Raw genomic sequence first — 11683 nt, 5'->3', positions numbered from 1 at the left:
ATCTCTGAAGCTGGATATGAGTAAGGCATACGACCTAATGGAGTGGAAATATTTGCTGGCTGTCTTGGTCAGGTTGGGTTTTGATGAGTCTTGGATTCACGTAGTTATGCAGTGTGTGACTACTGTTCGTTACTCTTTCCTGGTTAATGGTAAACCTCGAGGCTATGTTGCCCCTTCTAGGGGCCTGAGAAAAGGTGACCCTTTGTCACCGTACCTGTTCTTACTATGTGTTGAAGGCTTCTCTGCTCTTCTTGCTCATAGGGTCAATCAAGGTTTATTATCAGGTATTACTATCTGTTCAGGGGCTCCTACTATCAATCATCTTCTTTTTGCTGATGATAGTTTACTTTTTGGCAAAGCCTCAGTTGAGGAGTGTGAACAAATGAAGTCTGTTTTACAGGAGTATGAGTTAGCTTCGGGGCAAAGAATTAATTTTGATAAGAGTGAGGTTGTCTTTAGCAAGAATGTGGTAGCGGAAGAACAATTACATTTGGCTACTTTGCTGGGTGTTGTGGTGGTGCCTAAACACGACAAATATTTGGGGCTTCCAACTTATGTTGGATGCAAAAAAACTAGAACTTTTGCTTACATTACAGAACGGTTGAGCAAGAAACTAGAAGGGTGGCAAGGAAAATTACTTAGTAGCGTAGGGAAGGATTTGCTTATTAGGGTGGTGGTTGAAGCCCTCCCTACCTATGCCATGAGTTGTTTTCTTCTTCCAAGGCAGTTTTGTGATAAACTTCAGTAGATTTGTGCCCCTTTTTGGTGGGGTGATAAGGGTGATGGTAGGAAAATTCACTGGCTAGCGTGGGATAAGCTTTGTTTGCCACGAGATCAGGGTGGATTGGGTTTTCGTGATCTGTTGGCACATAATTTGGCATTACTAGAGCAACAAGGTTGGCATCTGTTGCGTCATCCTTCTTCTTTATTGTCTAGACTTTACCGAGCTAAATATTACCCAGAGGGGGATGTTAGGGCTGCTCGGATGACTGCTTCTCCCTCAGCTTGTTGGAGAGGAATTTTTTCAGCTCTTAATATTTTAATGCAGGGTCTTAGATGGTAGGTAGGGGATGGGTCCTCTATCCACATCTGGAATGATCCATGGATTCCGAGACCACATGCTTTTAGACCGTTTGTTCGCCATGATGTGGAACCAGAGTGGGTGAAGGATTTGGTTCTTCCTCATGGGGGGTGGAATATAGGTTTCATATCTAGTTGTTTTGACGAAGATGATGCTGCACTTATATTGTCTATTCCTTTGAGTACTCGGACTGTTCAAGATTGGCTTGTGTGGCATTATGACAAGAAGGGTCTTTTTACAACCAGGAGTGCTTATAAGATTGCCTTTGCTTTCTTACACTCTAATGTTGCTACTGCTTCTAGGCCGGTTGCGGAGGTACTCTATGGCAGCGTATTTGGCGTGCACCAGTGCCAGCAAAAATCAAGGTTCATGTTTGGAAAACATGTTCCTCTATACTTCCTACTACTTCTCAATTGCTTTCTAAACGAGTTTTCACTGGTGATGGGTGTTTTTTCTGTAACTCAGAGGAAGAATCAATCTCACATATACAACGTGACTGTTGCTCTAAGCTTTTCCCTCCCCTAGCTCCAGCTCTCTCTGAGAATGTAATCATTAATGATTATGTTGAATGGTTTGTGTACTGTTCTCAACTCTTGTCAAGGCATAACTTTGGTTTATTGATGTTCATTTCTTGGTCGGTTTGGAAGGAACGAAATCAGAGACTTTGGAATGGAAAGTTTTTGTCTTCTTCTCAATTATTTTTTCAGCTTTAAGCTCAGTTCCTCACATTTCAAGCTTTACAGAAACCTCCTTCTTCCTCCAGGCTCCGAGTTCAGAGGCCTTGGACGCCTCCATCAGTGGGTTGGATTAAAGCCAGCATTGACGGGGCTTTCAACTGCAGTGGGGAGAATGGTGGGCTGGGAGTCATTTTTCGCGATTTGGAAGGTGAAGCGGTGGCTGGTGGTTGCCGGTATGTGAGTGAGGTTTCATCTACTGAGGAGGTCGAGATGAAAGCCAGCAGATGGGCATGTCATTTGGCTGTTACCCATTAGTTGACTCCAATTATCTTCGAATCCGACTGCTTGACTTTGGTTCAGGCTACCAAAGATCAGAGTAGTAATCTGTCATTTCTTGGTCATCTTGTGGATGACGTACATTGTAGACTCCTTGCACTCTCTGCCAGGGGGTTACTTTGCCCATATTTATAGGGAATCAAATGTTGCAGCAGATAAACTTGCTAAATTAGCTTTATATTCTAGGTTAGATGTTTCTTGGGTAGGTACCATTCCTCTGGCTGTTAGGGAATGTGTGGCCATCATTGCACTCATTAATCGCCTTTGAGTGCTATAATAAAGTCTGACGTCCTTCTTTAAAAAAAAAAAAAAAAGTCTTGAGATATTCAATTAGAATTTTAAAGACTTCAAGAATTCCACCAAAATCTAGGGGTATTCAATTAGGACTTCTAAAAATGAATAAAAGTACAGAGGTATTTAAAATATCATTCATACTTATGGAATTAGAAAATCATGGATAATCATGGACTCTGCAGTGTTAACTATACATACCAAACTCCAATAATTTTCTAACCTCCAGACTAAAGATTTGAAAAAGTTTATCAAAGTTCCCTCTTTAAAAAAAAAAAAAATATTTAAAAAAAAAAAAAAACCCTTAGTTTTTTAAAAAACTAGTACATTTATTTCTTCTTTCCCTCCTAATCACAAAATTCTCTCTCTCACCATCCGTGCCAAAGACCCATAAGCGTCTCTCACCATCCATGCAATTCAAAACCAAAGAAACAGATTATTAGCCATATTAACCACAACCTAACAACTCTTCAACTAGGTGCTTTTTTGGTAATCAGTGAGGCGATTCAACTTAGCCCATCGATCATACAACCCATCCGTTGCAAGCACATCATGCTTAGATGTGCTAGTCATGATTCTTAATGTTGTGAAGAGACAGAGTGTCAGTGATCTCAGCTGGGATTATGGCATTCTTGAGATCTTGTTTATTAGCAAAAACCAGTATGACTGAATGTTGAAGATCTGCATGTCCAAGCAACCTGAAGAGTTCATCCTTCATAATGGAAATTCCGGCACTTTCTATGTTGTCTATTGCCACAATGATAGCATGAGTTCCACGGTAGCGTGTTTTCCATGAAGTCTTCGGTCTATCTTGCTACCTATAGTCGGGTTCGTAGTGATAGCCTTTCCCAAGTGTAATTTGTAAGGGGTAGTCGTCTTCCCAGCATTGTCCAACTCAACTACCACAATCTTATTCTTTTTTACAGGGAACAACATGAACCAAAACTTGGATATGAATGCCCCCATCTTCTATCCCCAAACCAAAAATCAAAACTTCAACTGAAATCAGATGTTGGAAGAAGAAAATAGAGGTTGAAGTTGATATAGAGAAACCCTAAATTGAATTTGGGGATTTCACACTACTAGAATTATGGCCTCAGACATCGGCCAAAAACCGATGAGAAAAAGAATTCCGACCGATGTCTTAGTGGGTGATGAGAAAGGTCAGGAAAATCCAGACATCAGTTTTTAGCCGATGTCTGGTATCATTATATACATCGGTTCTTCATTATAAATCGATGTAAATACGTTTAAATGATGACAATTTTGTATGTTTATATATTGTTAAACCCTCATCTTTTTGCCTTTAATACTTATAGAAATATAGATCCTACAGCCCAACTATGCATTTTAACATCGTTATTTATTTAAAACCGATGACTGATACTGTTTCACACATCTGTTTTCTAGTCTTCATTGATGACAATACTTATACTAGACATCGATCTCTATCTAAAACACGATGTGCACTAGTTTGTGGCACATCGGTTCCAACATAATAATTCGATCTCCTATGATTAATAGGACATCGATTTTCATTTTAAAACTGATGTATTTCTCTTAATGGACATCTGTTTTTATGATTATAACTAATTTAAACTTTATGTATAGACATCATGTTCTTTAGATGAGTATGATGTAAACAAAATATGTAGTTGCTGCTATAAAATGCAATCCATATTTACATAGTAATTTGAATATTGGCGTATTATGACCAAAATCATTATCCTTGACAGTTTACAAAATAGGCCAAATACAAACCCCAATTAACCTACTACAAGGCTAGCCTAGCAATTACTATTTTAGTTTTGTTCACAATTGCTGCAGTCACTGCATCTACCACAAACAGGTGCGAATTGGGTGCGCTGCAAGATTGAAGAAATCATTGGGATAGTTCACATTGTTTTCATATTGTCTAAAAAGTCTTGAGATCTTCCAACTTTGCACTAGAGAAGCCTACAAAAGAGAGTATATTGTAACACAAACATGGAAATGCAATGTTCCCTGTTAAATTCCACTTGCAAGACCACTGATTATCATGAACATTTTATAGCTGTTACCATTGCTATCATTCATCACAGAGATACGGTTGAGCTAATATATGACTATATGAGCTAATATAACTACATAACAGTAGTTAACAACTTGAAAATTCTACCTCGTCCCCTATGTCATTCATGTAAAGGTTCAACCATAGCGAGCTCTGTATAGATGATCTATTTATTTTACAACAGAAACAAAGAATAAGGTCTCAAAAAATAGTTCAGAAATTTACCCCGATAAGAGGGCAGTGTCTTTGAACTCTCCCCCAAAAAGTGACTCCTCCTTGGTCTGAAAATCCTACATACATGTGTAAATCAATGTCAGCTAATGCATGCACAAGGACCTTCCACAAATAAAACTGCTATCATATTATTTAGTTATCCAAAAAAAAAAAAAGGATCATATCATTTAGTTTGAGGAAAGGTTTACTAAAGTAACAGTTTTAACAAAAGAACAAAAAGCCAACTGCAAGTCTCTCCTCCAAAATACATTAGAACTAATAATATGAAGGAAGTTTGTTTTCCAGATATGTTATGGACAATAGTGTGAAGGCTCTCAAGGTTGCAAGAATTACAATGTACCAGACTTTTGATCATGACAAAGCACCAGACTTTTGATCATGAAGAAACAAAATACACAAGACAAAAGTTTGTAGTTTCACAAGAAAACCCCAACTTACCTGTCCTGAAATTTGAAGACTAACTAAAACACAATATTTCAAACAATCTATTATTCATATGGACCCCCCTCTCATTAAGATTATATAAATGAGGCCTCCAGTACAAGATTATTAGGAGCAACTTCTGAGGTCATAACTAAAAGGATATTAGGGACGTTGTTAAGGTTTCACATCCCTGGTGTAAACATTAGCCAATGAAAATGAACAAGGCTAAAAATATTACAGAAGGAAAAGCAAAAAGAAGATAAAGCTTACTGGTGAGTAGATCGAAAGCTGGTTTTTCTGAGCATATTCTACATATTGCATCATATCTTTTTATGTGTAGAAATGCTTACACTTCTGGGACACCAGTAGCACTACAACAACCAAATATTGAAACATAAAGTTCTGAAACGAATTTCTTTATTGGAAGGTCTAACAGGCCCTTCGAAAGGCAAATTAAAAGCAGAAATCCATAAAGCTATACTCATTCATCCTCTTTGAAGTACTTCATCATATAATTCTGCACAAAATCCAAATGAAAATACTCAAATCAAATCAATTACCAGGAATAAACAAGAAATACTGCCTAGGTGAAATATCAAGAAATATCAATGTCATATGACTCGTATCAAAGGGTTTTAAGTTCAAACTATAAGTATTGTTCTTTTACAGGAAAAACATATTAATCTTAATGAACTCTAAATGTATTACTATTAATTTTTTTATTTCACATCACTTATATATATATATATATATAAATAGATACTACCTTAGACTACATGTACCCTCTACGGTAAAAATTCAGGAAGAATAAAAGAATAATGCTTCCTTCCAAACTAGTCAGAACAAAGCACATAAACTAGTTGGTCCAAACTTACAGCTGTCAAGGCAGTCTCTACACCCTTATTTCCAGATTTACCACCAGCTCGATTTAAAGCCTGCAATGGTAATGAATGGCACAGTAAGATTATTCTTCCTCTGGTAATAAGAAGATAACTCTGAAGAGTAAAATGTGCTACATTTGAATACTTCAATGAAAAGTTTACCTGCTCCATATTATCACAAGTTAAGACACCGAATATGCATGGAACATCTAGAAAGACACATGAGAAGTCATATATTAGGAAACAATTATTCATGGAATTACAGAGAAAAAAGAAACACCACTACAACATTGACAATATGACCAGTTAAATAAGAAGTTCAGGATTTGAAAAGATTTCCTAGACCCTCTTTAACGCTTGAGTTACTGAATACGAACTCCAAGATATAACTAATTCAAGACGAAGAAAACCAGCCACAAACCTGATTTTAAACCAGCTGAAAGCACTCCGGATGCAGCTGAATTAGCAACAGCATCGTAGTGGGTTGTATCACCTCTTATCTACTGACAAGGAGCAGTTTATAAATTAGGATACTAGATGCAAATACAGTATAGTAAAGGGTGAACCTCTCATGGAGAGACATTATATTTAATAAAGATGCACAAAATTGCATGGTACCGTACCACAGCTCCAATGCATAAAACTGCATGATATCTCCCCGAACTTCCAAGCCTCTGTGCAACTACACCAATCTCAAAGCTACCAGGAACCCATACCACCTGAGGGGAAGCAAAAGAATAATTAGGTCATGTCCAATGTACACAGGCATGAAGTTGGTAAATAATTATTCTTTGGAGCCTCCAAATGACAAGTCTCTGAAATGCAAAATGCTAAGAGTTAGTAGTGCTGCATAGTTTCACTCCTCTTTGTTTTATTATTATTTTTTTAAAGAATTTTCTAAGTTCATTAAGAAGAAAAAACAGAGATAGGAATCCTAGACTTTCATCTGATGAGAGCCTTAGAGGATTTTTTTTTTCTGAGCAATAGCATGAGGAACAGACAGTTCAGACTGCAGTCAAAGTATGGACAGCCAAACTCTGAGTATATCTAACATGCCCAGAAAATTGTGTGAGTTGGGAATCAGATTTTAGTAAATTATGTGCAAGTTAAAAAGTTTGGTAAATGGATCAGGATTGTTATAAAGGATAAACAGCAGAATAAAATTAGTTGGGAGGCAATGGGCAAAACAAGAATGATTGAGACTAGTAAGAGGTATGAAGCAAAGGCAAGAGAAAAGAGAAAAGAGAAAAGAATGCTACATACATCAATGTCCTCTTCTTGAACAGAATAATTGTTGAAAGTAGTTAAGGCTCCCTCTAGCAATGGCTTTGTGACAATCTCATTAAACCGTGCTACAACCTTGAAGACAGAAGAAAACAAAATCATTGAATGATCTGAAGCAGAGACAAGTGATGATAATGAAATGAAGTAGAAAATCTAAATAAGTGCAACAGTACATAGCCCCTGCAGCTCTGCTGAGGAATATTGAAAGCAGTGATTAGCAACCTAGCTTGTCTAGGAAAAAAAGGTAGATAGTGTTGGAGAATGGAGACTGACTGACCACTGCGAAACGAAGGCCGTGAGCTGTGGTAACGGAACCCACCAGATGCCGAACAGCCGCAGTTCGAGCAAAAGAGGAACGCTCCTTCCTCTCACTTGCAGTTGCAGTTGAAATTGCAATTGCAATTGCAGCAGCTAGTTAATTAATCAATTAATTAGCGCTAGATCAAAATTATACAGAAAGATGAAAACTTAGATTAGAACTATAGAGAAAAGATTGAACCTTTGGAAGAAGAAGAAAGAGAGATGAGGGGTTTGGGTAACTGGGGAAGCAGTGCAATCCCGTTATTACGATGATGCTGACATTCGCCGAGTGGGAGGCGTGAACGAACTAAGCACCTAGTGCTTGAAGCCGAAGCAGCAGAGGCCATTTCAACTTCAAGATCTGTACAAATACAAATCTCAAGATCTTGAATCTGTTCTATTCGTGGCTCTTCAAACTTAAATCTCTTAACCACCCTGGAGTTCCAAGATCAATCAGCCACTGACTCACTGTACTCAACATTAGCGGCTTCGGACTCTTTGCCGCCGTGCATAGCCTTGAGGACGAGATTAAATAACGCCGTGTTGGGCTCGACGCGTTGTCCTCCATACTGGCCACCAGGGATCGAGTCTCGAGAACGGGGGGGTTTATCTCGATCTCAAAGAGCCAGATGGATCAGGTCGATTGGGCTCGGTGGGCGGAGTTGGAGACTCTCAGTGAAGAATCGGGACCGGTGCAGCCACCGGATAAGAAGCTCCTCCATACCTAGGGCAGAGCTGCTGTGTGTGGTTATGGTGGTTTTAGATCCGGATGTGTGAGAGAGAGAGAGAGAGAGAGAGAGAGAGAGAGAGGACAGAAGGCTTTGAGTTATTCTTTTGTTGTAAAGTGAGGGAAAGCGAAAGTGCGAAAGTTTAACTCAAAGTGAAAAAATTATCAAGTGTTAGAGGAAATGAAAATTTAGTCCCCCACGTTTCTAAAATTTTTAACTTAGTCACTCCGCAAATTTTTCAAAATTTTTGAATGAGACTTTACACATCGGTTAATTTAACGACCCATGTTTATAATCACAATAGAAATCGATATTGATGTTAGGATGTATTTTTTACATCGCATGCAATTTCGATCGATTTAATAGTGGTGATGTCTGATGGCATAATTCTAGTAGTGTCATTTAGATTACAAGTTTGGGGTTTTAGTGTTTCAGAAATCAGAGGTTAAGAGTAGAAAAGAAGGAAAAGAAGGAAGCGGTTTTTATTGAGTGAATAGTTGTTGAGTGGAAGAAAAAAAAATTTTGAGTTAAGAAATGGAGAGACAAAAATATCCCTTAAAAAATAAAAGTTTGACACCGTTATAGAAGGCAAGTACTAAAAGTGGTTAGAATTTTAATATTGGGGTAGCAATATGATATTTTTTGAAATTGATGTACTGAAGTGATGAGTGGACTTTATTTTAGTACTGTTTGTAAAATTTTATCTATATATGCCTAGAATGAAATTAGTTGTCAAATTTGTTTCAACCGTATATGTACAAAGTACTAATTCGAAATGAATTTGATTTTCCCCTAACGGAAAAAATTGAATAATACTATGGACCACTTTTTTGGATCTAGCCTGCATCTCACGTTATATGGCTGTTAAGTAGCATCGCCACATCATTTCATGGAATATTCTGATTGGTTGAGCTTTGTGCTATATCAACTACCACATAAGGTTTGATAATCATCTCAAGAACATTGTTATCAAGTTGTTATCCATGACATATATTAAAATATTATTGCTACACATTTGATCTAGGCTGATTGGATTGGAATAATTGGATTATAATTGGTACAGTACAACTATTTTTTGTTCTTATACAAGAGAATGTAACAAAGAAAAGAGATAAAAAAAAAAACTCTGCTAAGGTTTCTTCCCTAGTCTTGTTTTAGCAGTGTCGTCGAAGGCGAGCAGTGGTGATTTGACAACGAGCCGAAGGTCGCGCACAACACTCATCCTTGGGAGTGGTTTCTGGAGTTGAGCCCGAGTGCTTGGGAGGTGAGGTTGTTGCGGTGTAAGGTTTCCGTGGTTGGTTATATTGGTGAATAAAGGCTGCGATGGTTGATTGGCTATTTTGGTGGTTAGGACAAGATCAAAGTGCGGGGTTGTGCAGGCCTCAATTTCGCTGATCGGTGGCAGAGGACTTATGCAATGATCTAGGTCGAGTTGGGGTTGCAGGTGAAGGAATGGATGGATTTCAAAACTTTTTAATTAGTGCGGAATTAGTTTAACCATTAAACTACTAACTAAACATAAAATCCATTCCTTTAACCCATGATCTTGGCTTATTGTGATATGTATATAAACATAGCATGCATAGTAAGGAAGAACAAAGAAGTAGTTTATGTTCTACTCACCCTTGGAGCATGATCTCAATCCGATCCAAGTGAACCACCAAAGTTCCTCTCCTTGATCTCTCCTTGTGTGTGTTTCCTCCACCTTGAAGCACCTTGGATTAAGAACTCCTTCTTGTACTCCTTCTTGTGCTTGTAATTTTCTCTTTGATGTAACAAGTAAAGCCACAAAAGGATATGGCCTCTAAGGATCTTCACCAAGTGAATCAAGAGATGAAGAAAGATGAAAGAAAAGAAGAAATTATGCAAGTGTTCTTCTTTCCTTTAATTTTGTGATGGACCAAGAGAGAACTCTTTCTCTCTCTCTCTCAAAGCTGAAAATAATAGTGTGGAGACACACTTATTATTATGTCCATGCTTTCACTTTTATATAATAGGAAATAACTCCAATTACTAAAAGAAAAATATTGGCTTTCATAAAGCCAATATGTTGGCTGGTCCATACATGTTATTGGGCACTAAAAATGTGTCTTGGGCTTTCATTTAAATCTCATTTAGTGAAGCCCAAGTCCACACCAAAAATCCGACGATCGTTTAGGCTCAATAGGTTCGGTTTTACCCGAAAATCCTAATTATGTCCAAATAATAAATCTAATTAATTATTTGGTCATAACCAACTCTTGTTTAATCTTCTTCATATACAATCTCAAGGATCCACTTATATGGTGTGCGATCTCTTAGGTTCTAATTAACAAGGCAGTGAAGTTTATAGAAACCATTCTATTTTGTTCACGAATCAAAAACTCCATTTTTGATTCTCCCTTGTTATTAGGATTATAAATGTTTATTAATCCTCGGGGACTTCACAAGTCATGAGTGACGTCTTGCAACATATCATGACTACCTTAGTTAATGTAGAATGACAAAGAACCTATTCAATTGGAATTACAATACAATACGGTCCTTCTCTAACACTATGTTCTAAATCACATCATCGGGGTATGGAATTGATATGTCAATCCCCTAATGTGATTTTCATTCTTATGTGATTCTTAGAATGTGATTAGAAACTCCTTTTTAATCTCATTCAATGCTTTGGCCAAAGACTCATTGAATCACATCTTTGAACATACACCTTATTTACTTAAGGATAGAGATTCCTTATTGTACACTCACATGTCTCCATGACCGAATTGATTATACCAATGAATGCATCTATTATATCCATTAAGGGACACAATATTATTGCATCATCAAGAAATAATCAATTCACTCATAAGACAACTATGGTGTCTCAGGTCAAAGGACTAATTTGTATTATTGCAATTTAGAGTTCAAGTTTGACATGTAAGTAAGACTCCATACAAGAACTCTAATGATCGCGTTCAGTGTACTCTCTAAATTAAGAGCACCCACATACTTGTATTAGTGTCTCCACACAAATGACAAGAGACATATCATCCTCCATATTGAGCATACATAGTATGTGCTAGTCTTTCCGGATTATCAATGTCCAAGTGATAATCCTATGACTAGGAACCTTTTAGGATAAGAGTGTGAAAGAGTAAAGGTCTCACACATCTAACTCTTTAGATTACTTTCTCTTTAACTCATATTCCTTGGACCTTGTTCAATCAAATATCAAATATAAGCAATGAACAATAAACTTGCCCTTTTGATTAATAATAATTACAATAATAATTACATCAAAATGATTGTTTTAGGACACAATTCCTTCAGCAGGGTAGCGGTGTTTAAGGTTGGATTCGACATCCTTTGCGACTGATACTCGAGTAGCAACATCTCATGCATGTAAAGGAAAAGGCTTGGTGAAAGCA

At 37.4% G+C, this 11683-nt stretch overlaps 1 protein-coding gene and 1 pseudogene across 6 annotated transcripts; both read right to left on the bottom strand.

Annotated features, from left to right (window-relative positions):
* Positions 1-2855: 2855 nt before the first annotated feature.
* On the bottom strand, positions 2856-3384 carry LOC112176167 (annotated as a pseudogene).
* A 672-nt stretch (positions 3385-4056) lies between these two features.
* LOC112175235 (6,7-dimethyl-8-ribityllumazine synthase, chloroplastic) lies at positions 4057-8352 on the bottom strand. 6 transcript variants are annotated; one of them, XR_005803686.1, is made up of 10 exons: positions 7757-8352; positions 7535-7668; positions 7237-7332; positions 6597-6692; positions 6395-6473; positions 6136-6182; positions 5968-6027; positions 5363-5609; positions 4661-4725; positions 4061-4341 (listed from the first exon to the last, which is right to left on the bottom strand). XR_005803686.1 is itself a non-coding variant. In XM_024312894.2 (9 exons), exons 1-8 carry the CDS (start codon positions 7902-7904, stop codon positions 5574-5576), a joined length of 696 nt encoding a protein of 231 aa, XP_024168662.1. In that variant the 5' UTR covers positions 7905-8352; the 3' UTR covers positions 5396-5463. The 6 variants fall into 6 exon arrangements, 3 of the variants coding, with proteins under 3 accessions (XP_040367658.1, XP_040367657.1, XP_024168662.1); XR_005803688.1 differs by lacking the exon at positions 6136-6182 and having other exon boundaries at positions 4057-4341; XM_024312894.2 differs by lacking the exons at positions 4061-4341; positions 4661-4725 and having other exon boundaries at positions 5396-5463; positions 5574-5609.
* Between the last annotated feature and the right edge of the window lie 3331 nt (positions 8353-11683).

Source organism: Rosa chinensis, chromosome 7 (assembly GCF_002994745.2).
Source record: "Rosa chinensis cultivar Old Blush chromosome 7, RchiOBHm-V2, whole genome shotgun sequence".
Lineage (NCBI taxonomy): Eukaryota > Viridiplantae > Streptophyta > Magnoliopsida > Rosales > Rosaceae > Rosa > Rosa chinensis.
This window is presented reverse-complemented; position numbering and strand designations above follow the sequence as displayed.

Bases quoted from the DNA above. Each gene is read 5' to 3' on its own strand.
- LOC112175235 (XM_040511723.1), bottom strand. From the start codon at position 7,904: ATGGCCTCTGCTGCTTCGGCTTCAAGCACTAGGTGCTTAGTTCGTTCA. The intron at 7,333-7,534 runs GTCAGTCAGTCT...TCTGTCTTCAAG, and splicing joins ACGGCCTTCGTTTCGCAGTG to GTTGTAGCACGGTTTAATGA. The intron at 5,464-5,967 runs GTAAGTTTGGAC...TGGTTGTTGTAG, and splicing joins TAGAGACTGCCTTGACAGCT to TGCTACTGGTGTCCCAGAAG.